This window comes from Leopardus geoffroyi, chromosome E2 (genome assembly GCF_018350155.1).
Source record: "Leopardus geoffroyi isolate Oge1 chromosome E2, O.geoffroyi_Oge1_pat1.0, whole genome shotgun sequence".
NCBI classification, from domain to species: domain Eukaryota; kingdom Metazoa; phylum Chordata; class Mammalia; order Carnivora; family Felidae; genus Leopardus; species Leopardus geoffroyi.
Window position 1 is genome coordinate 7,555,360 of NC_059335.1, and position 25,573 is coordinate 7,580,932.

The 25,573-nt window shown below is 60.4% G+C and overlaps 1 protein-coding gene across 4 annotated transcripts in view; it reads left to right on the plus strand.

Annotated features, from left to right (window-relative positions):
- Positions 1–25,573, plus strand: part of SHANK1 (SH3 and multiple ankyrin repeat domains 1) — a 46,378-nt gene that overhangs the window by 16,180 nt on the left and 4,625 nt on the right. For 2 of the 4 annotated variants that reach the window (XM_045441711.1, XM_045441707.1), the window contains exons 13-24: positions 1,279–1,392; positions 1,573–1,648; positions 2,086–2,115; positions 10,075–10,157; positions 10,368–10,492; positions 11,066–11,201; positions 11,478–11,558; positions 12,109–12,132; positions 12,338–12,406; positions 12,837–12,955; positions 20,095–20,191; positions 22,106–25,259. In XM_045441711.1, the coding sequence (XP_045297667.1) occupies positions 1,279–1,392; positions 1,573–1,648; positions 2,086–2,115; positions 10,075–10,157; positions 10,368–10,492; positions 11,066–11,201; positions 11,478–11,558; positions 12,109–12,132; positions 12,338–12,406; positions 12,837–12,955; positions 20,095–20,191; positions 22,106–25,259 (4,108 nt within the window). The remainder of the gene's footprint in view (positions 1–1,278; positions 1,393–1,572; positions 1,649–2,085; positions 2,116–10,074; positions 10,158–10,367; positions 10,493–11,065; positions 11,202–11,477; positions 11,559–12,108; positions 12,133–12,337; positions 12,407–12,836; positions 12,956–20,094; positions 20,192–22,105; positions 25,260–25,573) is intronic. The other 2 variants (XM_045441708.1, XM_045441710.1) reach the window with 2 other exon arrangements.

The window sequence follows — 25,573 nt, forward strand, 5'->3', positions numbered from 1 at the left end:
GCCGACCTTAATTTTCAATCACGCAGTCACTTACGGAGCTACGCCTCTAACAGCTGCCAGCAGGGAAGATCCATGAAGGCAAGAATCACATTTGTTGTGTCCATGGGCCCTCTACCCGGCGTCTAGCCTGGGGCCTGACTCACGACCAGCACTAAATAAAATATTTGTTCAGTGACCGAACAATTGATTCCACGACCACCCAGCCGGTCACTGGAGAGCTAGCCAAGAACCCAGACCCCTCGTCACCCCATCTGCCGCTCTCTTCCATGACCTTGAGTGTCTCCTCGATTTGGTTTCCCCAGATTCCCCCCCCCCCCCCCGCAAGGGTGGCAGTGTTTAAGCCGGGGGAAAGCATCAGATGGCCCCAGCCCAAATCCTAGCGTGGCTTGCGCCATCTCTGGGCAGGGGCCTCTTCTGCGTTCGTGTCTGTAATATGGGAAATCAGTTGTTGCCTCCCCAGGTAGGTGCAAGGAGTGAGTGAGGGAAGTGTGTGAATAGACGGAGTGGAGACAGAGCAAATGACCTGGGCTCCCCGAGCCTCAGATTCCCCATCGGTAAAATGGGGATGGTAAAAGCGTCCCTTCTTAGGGCTCTGGCCACGAGTGAGAATTCGATAACCATTAGCTGTCCCTGATGCCCAGCTTTGCATTTCAGCCCCCGGCACGGCCACACCAGACGCCGAGCAGGTAGTCAGGACACATGTTCTATGGCTAAGAGATGAGGCCGGCAGGAAAGGGCTGTCAGGTACAGGTGGCGGAGAGAAAGAGGAGATTCCAATCTCTCCTCCCTTCCGGAGCCAGGGGAAGCAAAGAGAGGCAGAGGGAAGGGTCTGGGAGCAAATGACAGAGGTTTGAGTGGCAAGGAGACTGCGGCCGGTGGCAGAGGGCACTGATAAGAATGTCAAAGGGTTTAGGGAGTCTAGGAGGGTTTAGGAAAATTACAGAACAATCAAGCTGTCCCTGGCTACCAGGGGAGATGAGGGCTCTTTGTGAATGTGTCCATAACCCGTGAGGACCGTGTCACCAGACCCAGCCCTTTTTCCAGTGCATCCTCATGTCCCCATTGGATTCAGAAGCTAGAAAGCAGGAGGGATATGGTTTGGTTCCCCCCCTCCCCCAACTCCCTCATCCCTTCCTTGGGCATTTTTTAAGGATGCTCTTGGGCCAGGCCCTGTGCTAGGTGCCGGGCACTGTGGAAAGGCTGCACGTCGAGTACGTTGGGGGTGGGGGAGCAACATGGACACGTGGAAATGTTTCTGTGTCCCTGCTCCCCATCCAGTGCTTAGCATCGGGGAAGGAGGCTTCTGGGAAGGCCAGGTCAAAGGTCGCGTTGGCTGGTTCCCCTCTGACTGCCTGGAAGAGGTGGCAAACCGCTCCCAGGAGGGAAAGCAAGGTAATGAGGACTTGCCAGTTGTCCCCAATGCACCCTAGGGTTCTCATGTCCCTTCCTTTCCCCCTCCCGATGGGGGTGGGGCACTGGGAGGGAGATGGGACAGCTTGGGCCAGGACCCCCCGGGGGTGGGCTCATGGTTTCCAGAGCGAGGGTCCAAGGTCGTCCCTTGTCCCCCTGCAGAAAGCCGCAGTGACAAGGCAAAGAGACTCTTCCGGCATTATACCGTGGGCTCCTACGACAGCTTTGATGCCCCAAGGTAAATGTCCTCCACCCTCGGGTGCCCCTCACCCCAAGCTCCCTTCATATTCCACCTTTAAAGATTTCCACCACCTCTAAGCCTCCTTCCTGCTCCCTCTAAAGTTTGATCCAGAGGTGGGAGAAGGCAGAGGTAGCTCCAGGCCACAAGCCCAGTCCCAAACCATCCTGGGCAGCCACTGAGACTGCCCAGTTTTGGGGTAGCCTGAGACCAGTGGGGTGGACAGCTGAGGATGGGGAAGCTCGTGTGTGTGGCTGGCTGGAGGCCTTTGTCTCCTTCACGTGCCCCATCTTTATGTGCAGCACAGGTGTGTACATCCCATGCCTCGCACCGGCGTGGGGAGGGGGGCGGGCAGAGCTGGGCCAGGAGGGGTGGGGGTGGAGAGACGGGCACACTGACACCTTTCCCCTCCCTGGCTGCTGGCTGACTTGCTTCAGAAGCTTGATGGATGGGATTGGCCCAGGGAGGTGAGAGGGGAGGGGAAGGGGGGGGGCACGGGGTCAGGAATGGGAAGAAAGGGGTGCCTGGGGATGTATGGGCTTGTGTGTGCACGACCAGAGCTGGTTTCCCTGTGCGTGAACATCTTACACAGGCGAGCGTCCTTGTACGGATTCTCCGAGTGTGTTCTTGCCCATGTGTCTCTGTAGGTGCGCATGACACGTGTCTGTGTGCATGGGTGGCTCGAGAGGCCCCTAGACGTATAGCCCTGTGTGTATACATGCCCATGACGGTGAGAGGATCTGTCCCAGTCTGTGTAGATGGGTGCTTTGTGGCTTTCATTTACGGGCACACGATTGAGGCTAATCGTGCGGCTGCCTCTGCACATCTGTGTTTCCCTGAATCTGTGTGTCTGAGAACGAGGGCAAGTGTTTCCGGGGATGTCAGTGTGTCTGCTTACCTTGTATGGACAGGTGGGTTTCTGCACACGTCTCTCTGTCTCTTTCTCTGCATGTCACCGTGCGTGCGTGTCAGCCCATAAAATCGTGTGCATGCATTTGCATCTGTCCGATTGATCTGGAATTGAGGACCTGGGGCATTGGGGGAGGGGAGGGCAGAAGAGGGGAGGATTCCAGGCCTTGGGCTTCCAGAAGGGCAAGACTGTGGGGGAGGGATGGTCATAATTGGGTGTCTGAAAGATGACACCCTTCCCCACCACTCCCCCCATCCAGGGAAGGGTCTCCTTGTTTGTAGCATCCTTCCATTAAATGTGTCCAAACCTATGTGTCTGTGTTCTGGCCAGTGGGGATGGGCAGGGGGGGAAGGGGGGGGACAAGATGGGGAGAGAGGGTGGGGCTGGGGTGCCACCCTGCGCCCGGAGTGTCTGAGGCGCTTGACCATTGTGTGTGTTCACCTGGCACGTCTCTGGCTCTGGGCACCGGGTGAGTATCGAGGTCCCCCCATCCCAAATCCCCCTATCAGCCTCTGCCTCCTGTCTCTGACAGTGTCTCTCTGGGTCTCTCCTTGGCCTTGGTCTGGGAGTCGTTGGCTCTACCAGCTGGATGGGGGGGGGGTGGCCCCTCTTACCCTCAGCTTCTTCCTTCTCCTTTCCCTAGCTCTGTCCTGTCAACTTCATTCCCTCCCCTTCTCCTCTCCTCCTTGTGCCCACTGGCATGTGCTGCTCTGTGTGGTGTGTCTGAGGCTCTTCCCCTTCGGCCTCCCCGCTGCTCTCCCTGACCCTGTCTGAGGTGGCCCTGCCTGTGTTGTGTGCCCTGCATCCCTGCTGGAACTGTAAGGTCCTGGCCTGTGCCACCCTCTCTCCTCTCCTTGGGAGTCTACGGTCTCTCCTCTCTTGAGTGAGCTCTGGTGTGTGTATGTCCCTGTCCTGAGCTTCTTTGGGGGAGGGGTGTCTCTCACTGCTGTGGGGCCCAGTCTCAATGTTTCTAGCCTTCCCTTCCTGGCCCTTCCACACTGTGTTGGGTGCGTTATGCGTCGGTCTGCGATGGGGGTGGGGGGGGGTGGGGGCTGTGCGTCCCCTCCTGGGGCTTCTCTCACCGTGGTATCCCTGCCTGGGAAGTGGGGCTCTGTTCGCGCGTCCCCGCACGCGGTTGCGAGGCATCTTGTATGGTGTTGTGCGTCTCTCTCCGCTCTCCCTCGCTCTGCACCTGCGCGGGAGGGCCCTGGAGGGGGGAGGGGGTTAAGGGGGGGGCCCAGACCGGAAGTGCCTCCCCCTTCTCCTCCCCCCCCCCCGCGCCTCGCCCCTCCCCCTTCTCCCGCCAAGGGGGCCCCCGCGTTCCCCTCCCGGCCCCCTCCCCCTCTGCCCGGCCCCCTCCGCCGCCCGGCGCAGGACGCCAAGGGGTTAAAGCCTCGCGCCCGGCGCCCGCCTCCGGAGCTGTCCGCGGTGCTGAAGCCGGCGCCGTCCGCGGTCCTCGCGCTCCCGCCGCGGCCCGACCCCGCGCCCCGCGCCCCCGCGCCCCCCGGCATGTGAGCCCCCGGCCCTGCCCTCCCTCCCGCGGGAGGGTGCGCGCCCCCTCCCCCTCCCCCCTCCCGGCGCGGGTCAGCATGAGGCGGGGCCTGGGGGCCCGGACACGGGGGTTCGGCCGAGCGGGGACGGGGACGCGGCGGCGGCGGCGGCGGCGGGGGCGGCCGGCACCGGGACCGGGGCCGGGGCCGGGGCCGCGGCGGCGATGGCTTTGTCTGCGGTCGGCGGCGGCGGGGGTCTCGGGGGCGGCCCCGGTGGGGGCTCCCTGCCGCAGCCGCCCCCCGCGCTCTCCTCCAGCTGGCCGGCCCTGGGGCCCCGGCGGCGCAGCGTCTGGTACATCTACAGGTAACGGAGCGCGCCGCCCCTTTTCTCCGCGGCAGGCTGCGAGGCCCCGGCCCGGCCCGCTGTGACGACCCTCCCCCCTGCCGCTAATCCCCCAGCCTTGGGACTCCTCCCCGCCCCCCCCCCCCCCCAAGCTGCCCCTCTTCCAGCCCCTCTCCCCTCACCTTCTCTCAGTGATAAACCGTTTTGGACCCCTCTTCTCAATCCTTCTCCCATCCCCGTCCCTGGGCCTCTCTCTCCGAGCCCCCCCACCACACACACGCATACATTCCTCAGCCCCCTTCCAGGCCCTTCCAGGTCCCCTTGTCTCTTCCTCCACAGCCTTGCCCTCAGTCAGACCCTCCAAACGGACCCCACTCCGGGATTTCGAACCCACTACCTCTTCCTGCCCCCCTCACCGCCCCCATTCTAAGGAGCACTCCCCCTCAGGCACCTACATTCCAGGCCCCTATTCCTCTGATCGCCATCTCCCCACACCCCTTTGCAGAGTTGGCAAGTCCCCCCATTCATACCCCTCTCTCCCATTCACAGTCATCCCCCCATCACACACACATCCCACCCCCGGCCTCCCCTCCCCTCCCCTCCTCTTTTTCCGCTGCGTGTCACTGTGCGACTGTGCATGTGTCGGTGTGGCTGTGTCGATGTGCGTGCGTGTGTGACTGCCTGCAGCCGTGTGCGCACGCGTGTGTGTATGTGTGTGTGTGAGAGAGAAAGAGAGAGTGAGAGAGAGAGATGGAGAGATGGTGGGCTCCCAGCCCCCCACCACAGCTGTGTCCATCTGTGTGTCCCTGTTTGACGGTGTCTGTCTCTGTGTGCAATTTGGAGCGATAGAGAGGCTGTCTGGGGACTGTGTGTGTGTGTGTGTGTGATGGAGTGGGCCTGTCCCAGGGACTGCGGCTGTGTTTCCCAATACCTCCCCTCTCATGCCAGGCCTGTCCCCTCCCCCACAGGCCCCCCTTTTCCACACTCTCCATGTGTCTCTGTCCCCATGTGCCCCTCTCCCTGCCTCCAGGGGGTCTGTGCCTGTGTGGGGCAGGTGTGCTGAGCCCCGGCCGGGCTTCTGCACCGGGGAGCTGCATCTGCTTGTGTGTGCTACTTCTCAGCACGGGAAGGGGCTGCTTCCCCGCACGGGGGGGGGGGGGCCTCTGTGCAGGCCATGGGGAGACGCTTGGAGCCGGGGACATGGGGAGGGGCCCAGTACCCGAGGGGGTGCCTTGTACGGCAGCAAGCTCTGGGCTGTGGGATCCTGGGTGTGTGAGAGGCACCTCTGGGGTGGGGGTGGGGGTGGGGGGAGTGGATGCTGCTGCGGTCTCTGTGTGTGGGATCCGGAGAACAAGAGCTGGCCGCTGGGCTCCAGAGGCCACTCTGGGGTGGCCGAGGGATGGCCTGGGGGGGAGCATTGTGCATGCTCCTGCAGGGCAGGTAGTCAGTCAGCAGTAGGAGCGCGGATGGGGCGTCGCGTGGGTAGCGAGTACTGGGGCAGGGGTGGGGGCAGGGGGTCTCCGTCGGAGGGTGGCCGAGGAGAATGGAACACGGGAGAGTGGGGGACCCTGAAGTTGGGGGGGAACAGGGGTGCTGGAGCAGAGAGGGTGCGTGGGGTGTGTGGGGAAATGGGGTGAAGAGGGAAAGGCAGGATCTGTGAGGAGGGTTTGGGGGTGGGGATCCAAGGCGGCACAGGGAGAGCACGGAGAGGATGCAGGGAATATAAATGAAATGCAGCTGCAAGTACCAGGAGGCGGAAGGGTGTGTGAGGAAGTGAGTTGAGGGTGCAGAAGTGGGAAGAGGCTTCCACGGATGAGAATGCGGGGGACTCGGGTGTATGGGAGGGACCTGGGGTGCTGTAGGGGACACGGTGGGGTTGCCTACTGAGGCGTGAGAAGACCTGGGAAGGGCGAGGCCAAGGGAGGGGGAGGGAGGTCCCGGAGGTCTGCGGAGGACCCCTTGGGGAAGGGGCTGGCGGGTGTGCAGAGGCCAAGTCGGAGGTGGAGGGGTGGCCCCGTGGCATGTGATGAGGGCTGACAGAAGCGAGAGCTAATGGGGGGGGGGGGGCTGGGACAACGTGGAGCTTTCAGACGGCGTGGAGGAGCAGGGGGCGAGGTGCAGAGGGGTGAAGGGGCACCCACAGGAGCCGAGGGTGGGGGACATTGAGCTGAGGGAAACTGTCGGGGCAACAGGACAGTTGGAAGGCTGGAGGAGGACGCGGTGGCATGGGGGAAACATCATGGTGGCCGGAGACTGGGTGAGAAAGTCACGGGAGTGGGGACAGAAAGGAGCACATACCGAATGGGGACGCTTGAGAGGGGGGGACAGAGGTGGCGTTGTGACGATCTGAGGGGGTTTGGACATCACTGGGGTGTATGGGTTGCCTGTGAGGAATTCAGATCTTGGCTCTGACCCTTTTCCAGCTGGTGTGGTCTCGAGCATGTACTTCCCCGTGCCTCAGTTTCCTCGTTGATAAAATGGCAACAGCAACAGCCACCCCCTCCCAGGGGTGTTGTGAGGCAATGTGAATAAATAAATGTGAAATGCACGCAACGGCATCTGGCATTCAGCCATGGGTCAACGAATGTCACTCATTGCCATGCTACTGGCATAGCCTGGGATACATTTCAGGCACTGAATGGGGGCGGGGAGGGGGAGCTCATGGCCAATTTGGGGCAGATGTATGTGCGTGGAGGCATTTGAGTGCAGTCGAGTGGGGGATGTTATACCTGCCTTTACCCAGATGTTTTCTTCTGTGTTTTTGAAGGTTACTCACCGCGTGACCTTAGGCAAGTTACTTGACCTTTCTGTGCCGCGCTTTCCTTGCCCATAAAGTGGAAATAGCACTTATGCCTACCTCAGAGGCTGGCTGTGAGAGACACTTGAGTTATTTAGCTGTGAAGGGTTTCAGATACTGACTTGCACGTGGCCAGTGTTTCTTCCTGGGATGTGATGGATATGGGAGTTTTATTGAATCACATTGGGGGCTGGGGGGTTTGAGGAAGTCTTATGTCTGGAGTGGGAGGATAACGTGGGGGTAAAAGAGGGATGCCAGGGGCCGGGGAGAGGTGTGGGAGACGTAGGGGTTGGTAGCAGGAACGGAAGGAGAAACGGCTGCCAGCGAGGGATGAAGGATGGGCACTGGTGGCTGCTGGGGACCTGGAGATCCGGAGCGGATATGGACGTAGCAAGGGCAGAAGGGCTCCGTGGAATTTGTCGGGCAGGGACGGCGGTGGGCGTCCCAGAGTGCATGGGCCGGAGCAAGGGAGCCCTGACCTCGGAACCAATTTCTGTGGGCCTTGGCCTCGGCCCCTTCCTTCTGCCTCCCCTCCCTTCCCCTCTCCTCCCTCACTCCTCCGAAACCCCGTCCCTCCACTCTTCCCACACCCCTTCCACCCTGCTACAAGGGCGACCTATCCCTGGCTTGAAGAGAAGATCAAGAAGACCTGATAGGTAGGGTGTGGCGCGTTTGATGGACCGTGGTGAACTTGGAGCGAGAGCGGTTGCTAGGCGTGTCTGCGTGTGCACACGCATGTGCAGAACGCTGTCTCTGTGGTCCAGATGTATGGATGTGACAGCGACAGTGGAGGTCGTGGGGTCATGAGAGCGCACGGGGCTGCCGGTGTGGCGGGGGATGGTGCCGAAATACAGTAGGAGCACAGTGGGTATTATTGGCGTGTGCTGGGATGTGTTCAGGGGGCGGGTTATGGGAATATACTGAGATCCAAGTGAGGGGGAGTTATTATTGGAGCATACTGGGATGTGTGGGGGTGTTACCGAAACCTACTGGAGTATTCGTGGAGGGCTGTTTTGCCGAATCCGTGAGAGTCGCTGATTAAAGTGCGCGGGGAGCACGCTTATTGCTGGAGTGTGTTAGGGCTGGTGGATTTTATTGGGATATACTGAGGGGTCTGCGTCTGTGCTGGACGGGTCTCAGACGTGACCACAGGCCGCCCGGGGTACAGCGGGGCATGCGTTCTGGCGGACTGAGGGTGTTCCCGGGGCTGCCGAGGGGAGTGGGGCTGGATCAGGGTGCTTGGGTATTTCCGCTGTATACTGGGGTTCCTGGAACGGAATGGATATGTCATCTTGAGGCGCGCAGTGGTGATGTCAAGGCTTTGGGGCTGTTATCTGAGCGAGCCCAGGCAGGGGTTGAGATTCGTGGAATATGTTTGGGTTTCATTGAACTCTCCTGGGTATGTGACCATTACCTAAATGTGCTGACAGGCTTTGGTGGCGGTAGGGGACTATCTGCGTATTCACGGGTCGTTTGCATTTGCATTTTACTGGAATCTATCCAGCGCGTGAAGGAGATGCATTTGAGGTATACCAGGGAACAGAGAAGTCACTGCTGTGCGCTAGAACTTTCTCCAGTGATAGAAATATTCTGTATCTGCACTGTCCTGCCTGGTAACCACTGGCCACATGTGGCTACTGAGCACTTTGAAACGTGGCCAGTGAGACTGAGGAACTGAATTTCCCTATTTGATCTTTATCTATTTTTATTTTTATTTATTTATTTTTCAACGTTTATTTATTTTTGGGACAGAGAGAGACAGAGCATGAACGGGGGAGGGGCAGAGAGAGAGGGAGACACAGAATCGGAAACAGGCTCCAGGCTCCGAGCCATCAGCCCAGAGCCCGACGCGGGGCTCGAACTCACGGACCGCGAGATCGTGACCTGGCTGAAGTCGGATGCTTAACCGACTGCGCCACCCAGGCGCCCCTGATCTTTATCTATTTTTAAATTTGTTGAAGTGTTTTTTTATTTATTTGGAGAGAGGGAGGGCGCGAGCAGAGAGGGAGAGAGAATACCAGGCAGGCTCCACGGTCGGTGCGGAGCCTAACGTGGGGGCTCGATCTCACGGACCGTGAGATCGTGACCTGAGCCGAAATCAAGAGTCAGACGCTTAACCTCCTGAACCACCCAGGTCCCCTCTCAATTTAATTTTTAATGACTTTGCGTATAAATAGCCCCATACATGTAGCAGCCACCATATTGCACCATGCTGAATAAGCGATGCTACAACGTGCTTGGGTACCTGGGGAGGTGTTACTGTAGGATATATATAGTCAAGGAGTTGGGAGGGGTATCATGGAAGTACACGTGTCCTCTGGACCTAGTAACTCGACCAAAGGCATTGAAAGAATCCTACCCAGCATGATTACGATGTGCCCGGCACTTACCTATTTTGGTACTGAACTCCCACAGCGACCTCGTCTGGTAGGGCCTTTTATTGTCTCACATCGTAGACCAGGAAACTGAGGCCCAAAAGGTTAAAGTCTTGGGCTCAAGGTCACCGACAGGAAGTGGCTAGCAGGAGCTCAAAGCGGGCTGTCTGGTGATCTGGCGGCTTACCTCCCTGTCCCTCACGCTGTGCGGGCACACAGTGGGCTTGGTAGCTGCTTGCTGAATGGATGGGTGGATGGAGGCATGGATGGATGAATGAGGAAAGGCTGAGTGGGAGAGCCAGCAGCCCGGGCTCTGAGGGGGAGGCCTGTCAGGGCTGCTGCAAGCAAACACTAGCGGAGTGGGTGAGGAAGATCCTCGGAGGGCGGGGGGGGTGGGGGATGAATGATTCTGGAGCAGGGGCTCAGGTCACCGGGTTGCTGATGGAGCACAGACTCCGTGTCTCATAATCCCTTCTCCACCCCCCCCACCCCACCCCACCCCCCTTGCCAGCGATTACATCATTAAGGAGAAGACAGTCTTGCTGCAGAAGAAGGACAGTGAGGGGTTTGGGTTCGTGCTCCGGGGGGCCAAGGGTGAGTGCCGGCCGGGGAGGAGATGGGAGAAGGGCTCTCTGACCCAGGGGGATGGACAGGGGAAGGGACCCCAGCCCACCCACCACCCCACCCCAGGGTGCCGGTCCTTCAGCTACGATGAGGCCTCTGTGACTTGGGTCTGAGCCCCATCCCCTGCTCGGCCTCTCCACCCCCTCCCCTCCGACCCCGCCGGCTCCTCCCCATCTGCAGCGCAGACCCCCATCGAGGAGTTCACCCCCACCCCGGCCTTCCCGGCGCTGCAGTATCTGGAGTCCGTGGATGAGGGTGGCGTGGCATGGCGAGCTGGACTGCGGATGGGAGACTTCCTCATCGAGGTGAGTCCTGACCCCCGGCCCCAGGGGCCTTCCCAAGCGCCAGCCTCAGCACACCTCCCACAGATACTGCTTCCCCCTCCCCCCACGCTGGGAACCCTGGCGACGAATCCCCAGGCCCCTCCTGATTCACACCAGGATCTGGCTGCCCAAATGTAGACTCTTTTGCACCAGGCCTCCCAGACCCCCAGCCCGCCCCCCCCAGCCAGCCTCCTCTTTCTCCAGGGGTTCCTTCTGAAGGCCTCTCTGAAGCATCTCAAAAAAAAACAAAGCTGTCCCCTAGTGCGCGCGTGCGCGCACACACACACACACACACACACACACACACACATTGCAAGGGGGGGACAAGGAGGGAGAGAGAGGTGAATCGGGTGAGCCCAGCCCCTTAACCCTGGGGCCAGGAAAATTAGGGCCTTGTAAGGGGAAGGGGTGGGGGGGGAGGGTCAAGAGGAGGGAGGAATGACCAACAGTGCTGTAAAGCGGGCAAAGCAGGAGGTCACTCAGCTGGGGACTCTGAAGCTGAAAGCATCCCTCGCCTCACCTACTCTGTGTGGTTTGGGGGCATCTGTGCCACAGGTGAACGGGCAGAATGTGGTGAAGGTCGGCCACCGACAGGTGGTGAACATGATCCGCCAAGGGGGCAACACGCTGATGGTCAAGGTGGTGATGGTCACCAGGCACCCGGACATGGATGAGGCTGTCCATAAGAAAGGTGCTTCTCCTCCTCATTTGCGTGGCCAGAGCTGGGCACCCCACTGCCACCAGACTAAGGTCCTCAGAAGCCCTAATGGCTTAATGGTCCCCACCACTGGCCTTCCCTTCCCCAGGGCTGCTTGTTTGTGACCCTTCCGGGGAGAAACTGACACGGGGAGGGCTCAGCATGCTGGTGGCAGCTGTCTCTGGTATCCGGGAGCACTGGTGGTGGTGGCAGGGGTCACGGGCCTTCTGTCCATGGTACTGATGCCTCGCCCCCGCCATCACCTTCCAGCACCCCAGCAGGCTAAGCGGCTCCCGCCCCCAGCCATCTCTCTTCGTTCCAAGTCCATGACCTCAGAGCTGGAGGAGATGGGTGAGCCTGTGGGGCTGCTGGGGTCCAGGCGCTGGGGAGGGAGAGGGGCAGAAGGGGGGCTGAACCAGACCTTGAGTTTGTTAGTGTTGTTAGTGACCAGGGGTCCTCGTCCTCAACCTGTCCCCCAGTCCATGGGTCAGACTCTCTGTGGCCTGCGTGTGTGTCGCTGGGAAGGGGCGTCTGAGAGTCGACTTTCCTCTGTCCTCTTATATCTGTTTCTCTGTCGAGTCTCTCTCTGGGTCTGCACGTCCCTCCCTACGGGTCCCTATTTCCTTTCTGGCTTCTCTCCACCTGCCCCACCTCACGCCCACCCCCCATTCTCTATCTCTTCCTCCACCAGCTTCCCCACCCTCCCCCGACAGAAAGGAAGGCCAGCCCCTCCCCAGACAGGGCCGAGTGGACCTGGGGGGTCCCGTTTCCCCTGACAGGGGGCAGATCGGGCAGCTGACCACCCCTACCCTGAGGGAGGAGGGTGTTCCAGAGAGGGGGCCCCTCGCCTCCCCCTGAAGTCCTAACTCTTGGCTCCTCTACTGCCTCTCCCCCGGGCTAGTCTCCCCCTGGAAGAAGAAGAGTGGTGAGTGGGCACAGGACTGGCGGGGGGGCCCCCCCGTCCCCATCCCGCCGGCGGACTCGCCCCTCCCCGACCCGGGCCCTTCACTGCCCCACTCGCGCTTGCGCACGCCCGCTGGTCGCACCCGCTGGCCACGCCCACTGGCCGAGCCCGCTCCGCCCCGTCCCTCGGGGCGCCCCTGGACTTCATCCGCATCCTTTGCCCACAGAGTACGAGCAGCAGCCTCCGCCGGTGCCCAGCATGGAGAAAAAGCGGACCGTGTATCAGATGGCTCTCAGTAAGATGGCCCACCCCGGGCTCCCCGGGCTGCCCAGGACCCCTGACCCCACGCCCCCTGGGGTGCAGGAGCCACTCCGACCCTCTTCCCGCCTGCTCACCCTTTGGCCACCTCCGAGCTGAGCCGATCACCTCACACCCCAACCTTGCCCCAGCCGTCAAGTATGAGCTCCCACCTCTGTCCGCAGCCTCTCCCCCCACTTCCTTTTGCCCCACCCCCACCCCTCCACCTTCCCTCCTAGGACGACTGTCCTATTTGCTGCCCTCACCTCTTCCCACCGCTGGGCCCTGCCTTCTGGGCTGGAGACTGTGTCCATGGGGATGGGCGCCCTTTTCTGGTCCACACAAAACGTTGTCTGGGCTCCCGGCAGCTCCGTCTCTGGTGAGGCCAAAGCAAGCTTCATTGCACTGCCTCTTCCGCCTCCCCTTAGACAAACTGGATGAAATTTTGGCGGCAGCTCAGCAGACCATCAGTGCAAGCGAGAGTCCTGGACCTGGTGGCCTTGCGTCGCTGGGCAAACACCGGCCCAAAGGCTTCTTTGCCACCGAGGTAAGCTGCCTGCACTGGGGGATGGGAGCGTAGTGGTGAAGAGGCTGGGGGTGCACACGCCAACCTGGCACCTCTGTCCTGCTCCTTGCAAACCCTTCCTGACCCCACTGTGTTTACCGTCGATCCAGGAGGGGCACTGCGCTTCCTGGGTCCCCTCCTTTCTCCCCATTCTGGGGGCTTCCTTTCCTCCCTGCCCATCCTCTTCCTGATTCTCCTCCTAAATCTTGCTTCCTGTTCCCTCACCCCCTGCTCCTCACGCTCTCTCCTCCATCTCTGTCCCACTTCAAGAGTCTCAGGGAAGGCAAAACGATGCCCTGGATGGCAGTCCCTGGCAGAGGCCCAGCACACGATAATAGGTGCTCCACAAGTGGGGGTTATTCAAATATTAATTATTAGCTCTGTCTCCGCTCTGCTTTTCCCTGTGACAGAGTGTCGTGGGCATTGATCATATTTTGGACACTACATTTCACATGGGTTATCTCATTCATTTCTAGGATCGGTTATTAGCTCATTTCCAGAGGGGAAACTGAGGCTCAGAGAGGGAGCAGTATTTCAACTGGATCCATGGCCCTGACTCTTCTGGCGGGCCTGCTGGTCCCTCAGCTGGCGGGCTTGTCATTGGGCCGGGCCCCTTCATGGGGCCACCAGCCCTGCTGGTGCCTCTTCCCACCCTCCAGCCTCTCCTCCAAAGGTCACACACCACCCTTCCTCTCTCTTAGCGCTTCCTACTTTTCTGTGCTCAGGCCCTGCCCTCTGACCCTGACCTCTGAACCCCTCTTCCCATAGGCTGCACCCACCACTCGGTGGCCAAGGGGCTATTTACTCTAAAACCAGATTCTCTGGCTTTTGGGGGACCATGGATCCCCCTTGGAAGGCTGGGATAGTCCTCAGAATAATGCTTACAAACATAAAATACATAAGGAAACAAAAGAAGCCAATTACACTGATACTACAGTTATCAAAATATTTTTTTTAAGTTCGTTTATTTTGAGAGGCGGGAGAGGGGCAGAAGGAGGGACAGAGAGAGAGGATCCCAAGCAGGCTCCGCACTGTCCGCGCAGAGCCCAACGCGGGGCCTGAACTTACGAACCGTGAGATCATGTCCTGAGCCGAAACCAAGAGTTGGACGCTTAACCGACTGAGCCACCCGGGCGCCCCTCAAAATATTTTGAAAAGCAAAATTCGTGGGGCGCCTGGCTGGCTCAGTCAGTCGGGCGTGCAATTCTTGATCTCAGGGTCACGAGTTCAAGCCCCATGTTGGGCCTAGAGCTTACTTACACACACACACACACACACACACACACACACACACACAGTAAAAGCAAAACTTGTGATACAGTAATATTGGTGCCTTTTTGTCAACACATTAGCCACCAAGACCTCGTGATGGATCTTAACTCCTCTAACGTAAAAGTCATGAGGAGCATAAACACTATTTCAAGAAATCTGCAACCATGTGATGGGATATGGAAATATCCGTGATTTCTATTGGGGATACAGTCACGGGTCTGGCCAAGACCAGCTCCGTTTGTTGCCTCCATCCCTCCCCCGAAGGTCAGCACAGAAGTGCACGAGCAGTCAAGCCAGGCAGACCTGCCTTCCAATCCTGACCTCCCCTGACTTCCTGTGTTACTTGGACCACACTACTCCATTTCTCTGCATCTCAGTTTCCCGCTCCGTACAGGGGGGCTAAAGCCAATCTTGCGGGTCTTTCTGAGGATTGAATGAGATCAGCTCCTAGCACAGCAGGCTCTCAATAGACGCTGAGCCCTCTTAGGCCATAGAATAAACTGGAGACCCCACAACGACTTACCAGTGAGCCTTGCACGTGCCCCCCAGAGATCCTACAACGGCATCTCAGGTGCAGAGTCTCCAAAATACAGGGAGGGCGAGTCCCGTTTTCGTTTATACAACAAACGCGTGGCGTATCCACAAAGTGCCAGCCAGCCAGCATGCCAGCCCCTCCCCGTGTGAACCGTGGTTACGGCCAGACAAGATCCCAGCCCTCACAGAATTCACCATCTGAGCTCCAGAGACATCCCCCAGATGGGCCCAGACGTGGGCCAATAAGGTGGGGAGGGGGCGGTACTGAGGGACCTGCCGATGCCCACAGTGGGGGTGCAGACCCCAGGCAGGTCCACCGTAGGTCGGTCGAGGTGCCTCTTGGGCTGTCTCCTCCTAGGGTTCTGCTGTCCATCCATCTGTCCTCCCCTCTGTGAGGCTTTGGCTATCTCAGCTGCTCTCTCTCTTGCCTGGTCACTGACTCCAAGGGGTCATCCCACTACTGTCCCCCCCTTCTGCCCAGTCTCTGTCTGGGTGCCAGTTTCAGCCTTTCTCTGGACTCAGTTTTCCCCCTGATTATTGTGACCGTACCCTTTTGGTCCCATTCTCTGACTCTTTGCCTCCTGGGGCCTGCCTGGCCCTCCCCGTCTCAGGGCCTCTCAGGACTGCCTCGCTTCCTGCTTTGTTGGGGCGCTCTCTCTTGCCATCGCTGTCTCATTTCCCCTCCTGCCCTCCCCCAACCCCCGGCTCTGAATCCCCATCTCCGTCTCTTTCTCCCCATCTGTCTGCCTTGGCCTGTCTCTGTCTCTCCGTCTGTCTCTCCCTCCGCTCTCTCCCCCGTCACCCCTTTCAGGGGCTGTCTCCCTGGCACTCGTTTCTCAGCCCATCTTCAGCCTCCAGCCTGGGCACGCACTCTGCCCTTGAGGCCCCAGACCCACCACCGGCCCACGAGGTGGCACAGGAGGGGGCTGGACCTCTGGCGGAGTCGCTGGGGAGGAGTCTGCCCGCAGCCGGTGACGTCACGCGCACCCGGGCACTCTGATTGGCTGCCCCCGCTGCGCGGGAGGGGACGCTCCGCGTTCGTCGTTGGAGGTCAGCCTGTCCCACCTTGAGTCAGTGTGCCCCTCAGGCAGTCAGTCCAACCGCCTCCTCAGACCCTATTATGATTTCTCCATCAGTCTGGCGTCTCCTCTGCCACGCTGACCCCTTTTGTGTCAAGCTAACCCATTATTTGATCCCTCCTCTTCCACTTAGAAGTGTCTTCGGTTCGTGTGCCAATCTGGCGCCTCTCCCTTCAACTCTGCACTCTCTTCAGACAAAGGCACCCCTCCCCTGTCATTGTGAACCCCCTCTTGTCACTCTGCCCCCCACCCCTCCCGACTCCCATGCTTCCTGCCAGATGCTTCCCTCGCCTTCCTTCCCACCTCCCCATTGTCCCTGGCTCGCCCTCCCCAGCCTGGACTCTATATTCAGTGTCCTGTCCAAGACTGCTTCTGCCCCCCGTGGTCCCTGCATCCTTTCTGACTGGGTGCTCCCCCCCCCGCCCCCATCATTTTGCACACATTTACTGAGCGCCCGGTATACCCTGGACCCACTGCTCAGCCCTGGGGACGCGGGAGTAAGCCAATCCAGGCCACTTCTATTAGAGAATTTACATTTGGGGGCAGGGGGTGGATTTGGCGGAATTGGGGTCCGCCACGTGTAAGAGAAACCCCGGAAGAGCGGGGGCTGACAAGGCAAGTCCCGTCTCTGTGATATTGACGAAGGCTGGAGTAGGGAGTCCCAGGGGCAGGCGCCATGGTCACGAAGACCCAGGATCCTTCCCACCTTCTGCTGCACCATCCTGGCTTTCTTGCCAACCATGAGGTCACCTCACGGTCCAAGATGGCTGGCGGGCTAGCTGTGGCACCAGCCTTCCAGGTGGCAGGAACAAGGGAGAACGGAAAGGCAGAAAGGCAAAAGAGGGCGCATTGTCGCTTCTGGGGTCACCTCTGAAGAGACCTCCCCAAAGAAACACGCAACGCTTCCACTCGTGCATCTGTGCAGGCCTCAGTTCCATGGCCACGCTCAGCTGCAAGGGAGTCTGGGAAATATAGTCTCAATAGGTGCTAAGGGAGATTTAAAAAAATTTTTTTAATGTTTTATTTACTTTTGAGAGAGAAAGAGCACAAGTCGGGGCGGGGGGGGGGGGGTCAGGCAGAGAGAGAAGGAGAGAATCTGAAGCAGGCTTCAGGCTCTGAGCTGTCAGCACAGAGCCCGACGTGGGGCTTGAACCCACGAACTGTGCCAAAGTTGGACGCTTAACTGACTGAGCCACCCAGGCGTCCCTGGGGTTTTCTTATCAAGGAAGAAGAGTAGAATGGGAATTGGGTAGGCTCCTTGCCCTGGGAGACAGACAATAAACAAAAAAGCAAATAATTATAATAACTCTACACTGGGATAAGTGGGTGCAGAGTAGTAAAAGGAATCCTCTCCAGGGAGACATCTGAAACTAATCCTGTCCATTATCGCCCTTCTACAACCTGGCCGACCTCTTCTCCCACCCCTCAACACCCCCGCTCACCCAGTCCATACATGTCGGCCTCCTGCCTGTTCCTTGAGCACACCACACTCACTCCTACCTCAGGACATTTGCACTTCCTGTTCCCTCTGCTTGCAATACTCTTTCCCTGGCTGTATGCATGGCTCCCTTCCTCTGGGGTTTACTCAAATTACATCTTCACAGAAAGTCCTTCCTTGACTGCAGTACTTTATCTTATTTTTTTAAGTTTATTTATTTTGAGAGAGAGAAAGAGAGAGAGAGAGGGGAAGGGGCAGAGAGAGAGGGAGAGAAAGAATCCCAAGCAGGCTCCGTGCTGTCAGCGCAGAGCCTGATGCAGGGCTTGAACCCACGAACCACGAGACCATGACCTGATCCAAAATCAAGAGTCGGACGCTTAACCGAGGCACCCCTACCCTGTTTAAATTACAGTCCCCCTCTCCTCCATTGACCCACCTGACCCACCCACCTCTCCTCCATTGACTCCACCTGACCCACGTTATGTTACTAATTTATTTTGCCTGCCCTCCACGAAGGCAGGGACTTTTGTCGATTTTGTGTATGGCTGCACCTACAGCGTCTAGAACAGCCCCTGGCATGGATCAGGTGCTCAATAAATACCTCTGGAATGAATGAATGAATGAATGAATGAATGAATGAAACACAGAGGTAGATAGTTTCAATCCGGAGTGGTGAGCACAGTGAGAGTGTAGTTTAGGCGCACCCTATTAAGGTCTAGAGCTTTCTGTGTTGAAGGAACTGTCCTACCTCTGTGCTGTCCCATATGGCAGCCATCAGCCATGTGTGACGATGGATCCTTTGAAATGACCAGCATGAATGGAAGAAAGGACTGTTTAATTATAAGTTATTTTAATTAATTAAAATTTACATCCAAAAGGGCGGTGGCTACTGTACTGGGCAATGTAGGTTTAGAGGAAGGGAGAGGCCAGACCAGGGTGGGGACGAGGATGACAAGTTTCCCGAAGCAGAGCAGGGGGAAAGGATGTTTCAGGCAGAGGGAACAGCATATGAGGAGGCTCTGGGGTGAGAAACAGCACAGGAAATTCCGAGGTAGGGGGGAGTACTTAGAGGAAGGGAGCTGGAGGGAGTGCGATGGGAGGTGAGGGTGGGGACTTCGTCCAAAAAGGGTTTCCTTTCTCTGCACTTCTGGTCTCAAAGCCAGAGAAGAGAGACATATGGGGTCACCCGGCGGAAGGAAGGGAGTCAGTGCTTGATGCTGGCTCATTGTCATTTAGTTACTCTTCATGTGACACAGGCTTGTAGAACATCAGGTCCTGTTTGGGACTGGGGACCCAAAAGTGAACAAGACCAACAAAGTTGCTACCCTAACAGGCTGTGTTAGGACTTCCATGGGTCTTTGGCATTTTTGCCTTCACGAGCTCCTCCCCCTCCAACAAAAAGCCTTAAAATCTGTATTGTCTGGTCGTCTTGGTGCAAAGATCAATATTATCATCCAGGCTGGATTCTATTCATCCCCCCTCCAACCTCTGGTTTTAAAGGAAATTGAACTATTTTCCCTGAAGGTATCCTGGGCCCCGGATTCTGTACCTGTGGTGCCTTCTGGGAGCCGACCTTCTAGGCAGGGAGACGGAAAGTAAGCAAGTAAACAAATCCTTTCAGACGAGGATCAGCGCCAGAAGGACAACAGGACAGGGAGACGCAGTGGACAGGGACTGGGAGGGACGTTTGAGTGGAGAACGTGAAGATGGAAAGGAACGTGTGGCGATGAGGAGGAAACCGTGGCAGAGACAAAAACCCACGACTTGCAAGGGTTCTAAAGCGGGGATGGGTTTTGGGCCATTGGAGGGGCGGGCCGGGTGGCCACGGTGGGACCGGAGTAAGGAGGCAGGAGATGCAGATGGGGCCAGAGTGTCCTGGGTACCTGGGTCTCCCACAGTCGAAGCCTGACATAGGGATTTCTGCACCTCCAGCATCCTAAGGGGAAAATTGCGAGGGAGTGAGGGAGGCAGGATGGGCTGTGGAGGTCAGCAAACCCGGTCCCCGCTGGAGTCCCCTTCAGCCCGATTTCTACCAGAGCTTTGGAGCGTGCATGGCACGGGGAGTCAGGCCTGCCTTGGACCTCCGTGTCAGCCAGTCCTTGGCTGCAGGCCGCTCCCAGAGCTAGGGGGACGTGACTACTTGGGCTCACCAGCTCCTCTGGAGGAGGGCCATATTTCAGAGCGAGGGGCAGCAGCTGAGAGCCCAGGCAGGTGACACAGCAGCTGGGGATGGTCACGGCACCTCAGCCAGGGGGATCTGGGTGCACACCAACAGTGTCTACCACAGATGGCCCTGTAGACCAGAGTGAGGGATTCTGATCCCCTCCTAACTGATGGTGGGGGGGGGGTGCTGCTGTAGGACTTTAAGCAGGGCAATGACATGACCTGCATTCCTTTTTGAAAGATCCCTCTGCCTCTTGCATGGAAAGCAGAACAGAAAGAGGTGGTGGGGACACGGGTGGTAGCAGGATGACAAAAGAAGCTACTGCGGCCCATGTAGGCAAGGAACGGTGGGGACTTGGACTTGGGGAGGGGCTGACAGCAGGAATGGAGAAAAGACCCAGATTGGTGATCTGGGTGGACTGAGAATCTGCTATCTTTTCCTTTCTTTCTCCCCGCTGCCCAAACTCAGAAACCCTTCCCTTCGCCAGAATTCCCTTTTGCCTCCTCGACGCCTCTTACCCTTCCTGCAGAGGCTTGGAGAAGGTATGGGGGCTAGCTGTGCGGTGAAGCCGTGAGACTTCACACCCAGACTCATCCTTCTCTGTTGTCTTTCCTCCCCGACTGCGACCCCGAAGTCAAGCTTCGATCCGCACCACCGCTCCCAGCCAAGTTATGAACGTCCTTCTTACCTGCCTCCAGGACCCGGGCTTATGCTCCGGCAAAAATCTATCGGTATGTCACCCAGAAGGGGGGGGGGTATCATGGATGCCAGCGGGGGAGGGGGAGGCTGGGGAGGGTGACAGTTTACGGGAGAAATGAATGGGGCTTTGAAATGTTCTTTCCTACTTCCGTACGTGACCACGGTTCCGTTGAGTTGGGCAAAGAGCTCAGGCTTTGTTGTTTGGGCAGATCTGCGTTTGGATCCTAGCTTTTGTCCCTCCTAGCTGTGTGACCTGGGGCAGGGAGCTTCACCTCTCTGGGCCTTGGGTTCTTCCTCTAGGAAATGGGCACCTTACCGTTCCCGCCTGGATGCAGTGGGTTGAAGCCCCCACCACAGACCCTGATGTCTTCTCATATCTGACTTCATCCATCCATCCATCCATCCTACAAATATTTATTGACCCCCTCTCATATGTCCTAGACTGCTGGTGATACATGGCAGTGAACAAAACAGACCAAAAGGTCCTGTCCTCGTGGAGTTTTCCTTCCAGCAGGGGAAGACAGATATTGGCTTATAAGGTTAAGAAACAAGACAATGATATAGTATGTTCACAGTGTTAAGTTCTCTGGGGGGTGGGGGTGGGGGGGGGGGAGGAACAGCAGAATAGGAGAAGTCAGGAGTTCTGGGAGGCAGGTTTGAGCCAAAGCATGGAAATGAAGGGCGCCTGGGTGGCTCGGTCGGTTGAGCATCCGACTTCGGCTCACATCATGATTTCACGGTTCGTGAGTTGGAGCCCCGCATCAGGCTCTGTGCTGACAGTGCGGAGCCTTCTTCGGATCCTCCTTCCTCCTCTCTCTGCCCCCCTCACTCTCTCCCTCTAAATTAAATAAACATTTAAAAAAATCTTTAAGACATGGAAATGAAGGGAAGAGCCATGTGGGTATAAGGCAGTAAGGCATTCCAGGTAGCAGAATGGCTGGGACAAAGGTCCTGAGGTAGGATTGAGCCACCATTTGCTCTGATGGGGGAGACTATGGGGTCAGAAGAGATCAGGGGTACAGTTGGGGGCCTGCTAAGTCTCAGATGCCAGCGGGACATCCGAGTAGATGTGGCATTTGGATATAGGAGCCTGGAGCTCAGGGGAGAGGACTGAGCCCCGGGACAGACACAGGCGTCTTCAGCAGAGACGGAGTTAATGATCCAGGACGCGGCTTGAGATGACCCCAAGGGAGAGAGAGTAGTCAGAGGTGAGGACACGGTCAAAGCCTGAGCCCTGGCAGTGATGAGTAGGCAAAAGTCTTTGCTCTCCCCATTCACTCTGAGGCCTTTTGCTAACTGGGTCTAAGCTCTTCTCCTCCTTCCAGCGTCCACAGTCCACCCGTGCGAGTCTTGCGTTTGTGTCCCATCACGTACCTAATCTCGACTCCCTCTCAATCCACCCGGCACTGCTTACCTCTAAGGCGGCTCTGCCTCCTAAACGTTAGCCTCACCCTAAGTCGTTCCGTCTGTGAAATCGCAGCTTTGATGTGCTAATGGCATTTCCTTTCTGCGTCTCCATGAAAAGAAACCTAGGGCGACGCGCGCGGACATGGTTACCTCTCTCCCCCTCGCCTCCAGCCACTTTTGCTCACCCCCAGCCACCCCTGGCGCTGAACGTGCCTCCGTGCGAGTTAGAAAAAGGCGCCCCCTCCTGGCACGGGGCGGAAGTCCAGCTGAATTTCGCCCCACCCCGACCCCCTGGCTGGCTCCCTCTGCCGGTTGCTGTCGTGCGATGCGCAACCCGTGTGGTCGAGCGCATTTGTCGCACCTGGGGAAGCTCTGGACTAATCCTTGCGTGAGGTTCTCAGCGGAGGCTTGCTAAGGGTCGTCGTATTTATCGTCATTCTTCTTCTCCTTCTGAATGGTTTCGTTAATACTGCGACGACAGTTTTAGTAGCCCTGTGACCCCCTCCCCCCACCCTCCTGGATCCCTTGTGTCTTCCCAGGGGCTGCAGAAGATGATAGACCCTACCTAGCACCCCCAGCCATGAAGTTCAGCCGCAGCCTGTCTGTGCCTGGCTCGGAGGACATCCCTCCGCCGCCCACCACGTCCCCACCGGAGCCCCCCTACAGCACACCTCCGGCCCCCTCCTCCTCTGGCCGCCTCACCCCATCCCCCAGAGGAGGGCCCTTCAACCCCAGTTCGGGGGGCCCCCTCCCCTCCTCTTCCCCTGCGTCCTTCGATGGGCCCTCCCCTCCCGACACGCGTGTAGGGGGCCGTGAGAAGAGCCTGTACCACAGCGGGCCCCTGCCCCCCGCCCACCACCACCCGCCCCACCACCACCACCATCACGCCCCGCCCCCCCAGCCTCACCACCACCACGCCCACCCCCCTCATCCCCCGGAGATGGAGACGGGCGGCTCTCCCGACGACCCCCCACCGCGACTGGCCCTGGGGCCCCAGCCCAGCCTGCGCGGCTGGCGGGGTGGCGGGCCCGGCCCCACCCCGGGGGCCCCGTCCCCGTCGCACCACGGCGGCGGGGGCGGGGGCATCGGCTCCTCCCAGGCCCCGGCCCTGCGCTACTTCCAGCTGCCCCCCCGGGCGGCCAGCGCGGCCATGTACGTGCCAGCCCGCTCGGGCCGCGGGCGCAAGGGGCCCCTGGTCAAGCAGACCAAGGTCGAAGGCGAGCCCCAGAAGGGCGGCGGCCTCCCGCCCGCCCCCTCGCCCACGTCCCCGGCGTCCCCGCAGCCGCCGCCCGCCGCGGCCGCGCCCTCAGAGAAGAACTCCATCCCCATCCCCACCATCATCATCAAGGCTCCGTCCACCAGTAGCAGCGGCCGAAGCAGCCAGGGCAGCAGCACCGAGGCGGAGCCCCCGACCCAGCCCGAGGCCGCGGGCGGCGGCGGCGGCGGCGGCGGCGGCGGGGGCGGCGGGGCCGGCGGGGCCGGCGGGGGCTCCTCGGCGCCCAGCCCCGCCCCGGCCATGTCGCCGGTGCCGCCGTCGCCCTCGCCGGTGCCCACCCCCAGCTCGCCCAGCGGCCCGGCCACCCTCGACTTCACCAGCCAGTTCGGAGCGGCCCTGGTGGGCGCGGCGCGGAGGGAAGGCGGCTGGCAGAACGAAGCCCGCCGGCGGTCCACGCTCTTCCTCTCCACCGACGCGGGGGACGAGGACGGCGGCGACGGCGGGCTGGGCCCCGGGGCGCCCCCGGGCCCCCGGCTGCGCCACTCCAAATCCATCGACGAGGGCATGTTCTCCGCCGAGCCCTACCTCCGGCTGGAGTCCGCCGGCGCGGGGAGCGGCGTCGGGTACGGGGGCTACGGGGCCGGGGGCCGAGCCTACGCGGGCAGCGGGGGCAGCAGCGCCTTCACCAGCTTCCTGCCGCCCCGACCCCTGGTCCACCCGCTGACCGGCAAGGCCCTGGACCCAGCCTCCCCGCTCGGGCTGGCCCTGGCCGCCCGAGAGCGGGCGCTGAAGGAGTCCTCGGAGGGCGGCGGGCCCCCGCAGCCCCCTCCAAGGCCCCCATCGCCCCGCTACGAGGCGCCGCCGCCCACCCCGCACCACCACTCGCCCCACGCCCACCACGAGCCGGTGCTGCGTCTCTGGGGGGCCTCACCGCCGGACCCCGCCCGCCGGGAGCTGGGGTACCGGGCAGGGCTGGGCAGCCAGGAGAAGTCCCTTCCGGCCAGCCCTCCAGCGGCCCGACGCTCCTTGCTGCACCGCTTGCCCCCCACAGCTCCCGGGGTCGGGCCCCTCCTCCTGCAGCTGGGGCCCGAGCCCCCGGCCCCGCACCCCGGGGTGAGCAAGGCGTGGAGGTCGGGGGCCCCCGAGGAGCCGGAACGGCTGCCCCTCCACGTGCGGTTCCTCGAGAACTGCCAGCCCAGAGCCGGCGGCGCGGGCGGAAGGGGGCCCCCCTCGGAGGACGGGCCGGGGGTTCCGCCTCCCAGCCCGCGCCGGTCCGTACCGCCCTCGCCCACCTCCCCGCGGGGCGGCGAAGAGAACGGGCTCCCCCTGCTGGTCCTGCCGCCCCCCGCTCCCTCGGTGGACGTGGAAGACGGCGAATTCCTCTTTGTGGAACCGCTGCCCCCGCCTCTGGAGTTCTCCAACAGCTTCGAGAAGCCAGAGTCGCCGCTCACACCCGGGCCTCCCCACCCGCTGCCGGACCCCCCCACCCCAACCACCCCGTTGCCCCCCGTGCCGCCGCCCGCCGTGGCCGCCGCGCCTCCCACCCTGGACTCCACGGCGTCCAGCCTGACTTCCTATGACAGCGAGGTGGCCACACTGACCCAGGGGGCCCCCGTGGCTCCCGGGGACCCCCCTCCGCCAGGCCCGCCGGCCCCGGCCGCCCCGGCTCCCCCGGCCCCACAGCCTGGCCCCGACCCGCCGCCCGGCACGGATTCTGGTATCGAGGAGGTGGACAGTCGGAGCAGCAGTGACCACCCGCTGGAGACCATCAGCAGCGCGTCCACACTGAGCAGCCTTTCTGCCGAAGGCGGTGGCAGCGCCGGAGGCGGCGGCGGCGGCGGCGGCGGCGGCGGGGCCGGTGTGGCCAGTGGGCCGGAGCTCCTGGACACGTATGTGGCCTACCTGGACGGCCAGGCCTTCGGGGGGAGTGGTGCTCCCGGGCCACCGTACCCCCCGCAGCTCATGACTCCTTCCAAGCTCCGGGGCCGGGCTCTGGGGACCAGCGGAGGCCTGCGGCCTGGCCCTAGTGGGGGACTCCGGGACCCTGTCACTCCCACCAGCCCCACTGTCTCCGTGACGGGGGCTGGAACGGATGGGCTGCTGGCCCTGAGCGGTTGCACAGGACCCTCATCGGCGGGTATGGCCGGGGGTCCGGTGGCTATAGAGCCAGAAGGCCCACCCGTGCCCTTGCCATCAGCCTCCTCTCTGCCTCGGAAGCTGCTGCCCTGGGAGGAGGGCCCGGGCCCACCGCCACCACCCCTGCCCGGGCCCTTGGCCCAGCCTCAGGCCTCAGCCTTGGCCACAGTAAAAGCCAGCATCATCAGTGAACTCAGCTCCAAGCTTCAGCAATTTGGGGGCTCCTCGGCAGCTGGTGGCGCTCTGCCCTGGGCCCGGGGAGGCAGCGGGGGAAGCGGGGACAGCCACCACGGGGGAGCCAGCTACGTCCCCGAGAGGACCTCTTCCCTGCAGCGGCAGAGGTGAGCAGGGGGGCAGGGGGGGGGGTGGCTGCTGGTTGGTGACGGAGGCCAGAGGGGCCGATGCCGTGGGCAGCAGGGTCTCCCTTCCCCCTAGCTGTGTCCTTTGAGGGTCCCAGGTGGCAGAGAGAACACAGAAACCAGGCTGGCTTGCCGAAGTCTGTCCCCAGAGAAGCATGCTTTCACGGATACTTTATCTCAGGAGCTTTTGTGGTCTCTTCCCATCACCGTGGCAACCCACATCCCATGAGGAACAAAAAAAGTTACTGACAAAAGAGACCAGAGCACGACTTGCCGATGTCTCGTTTTCATGGTGG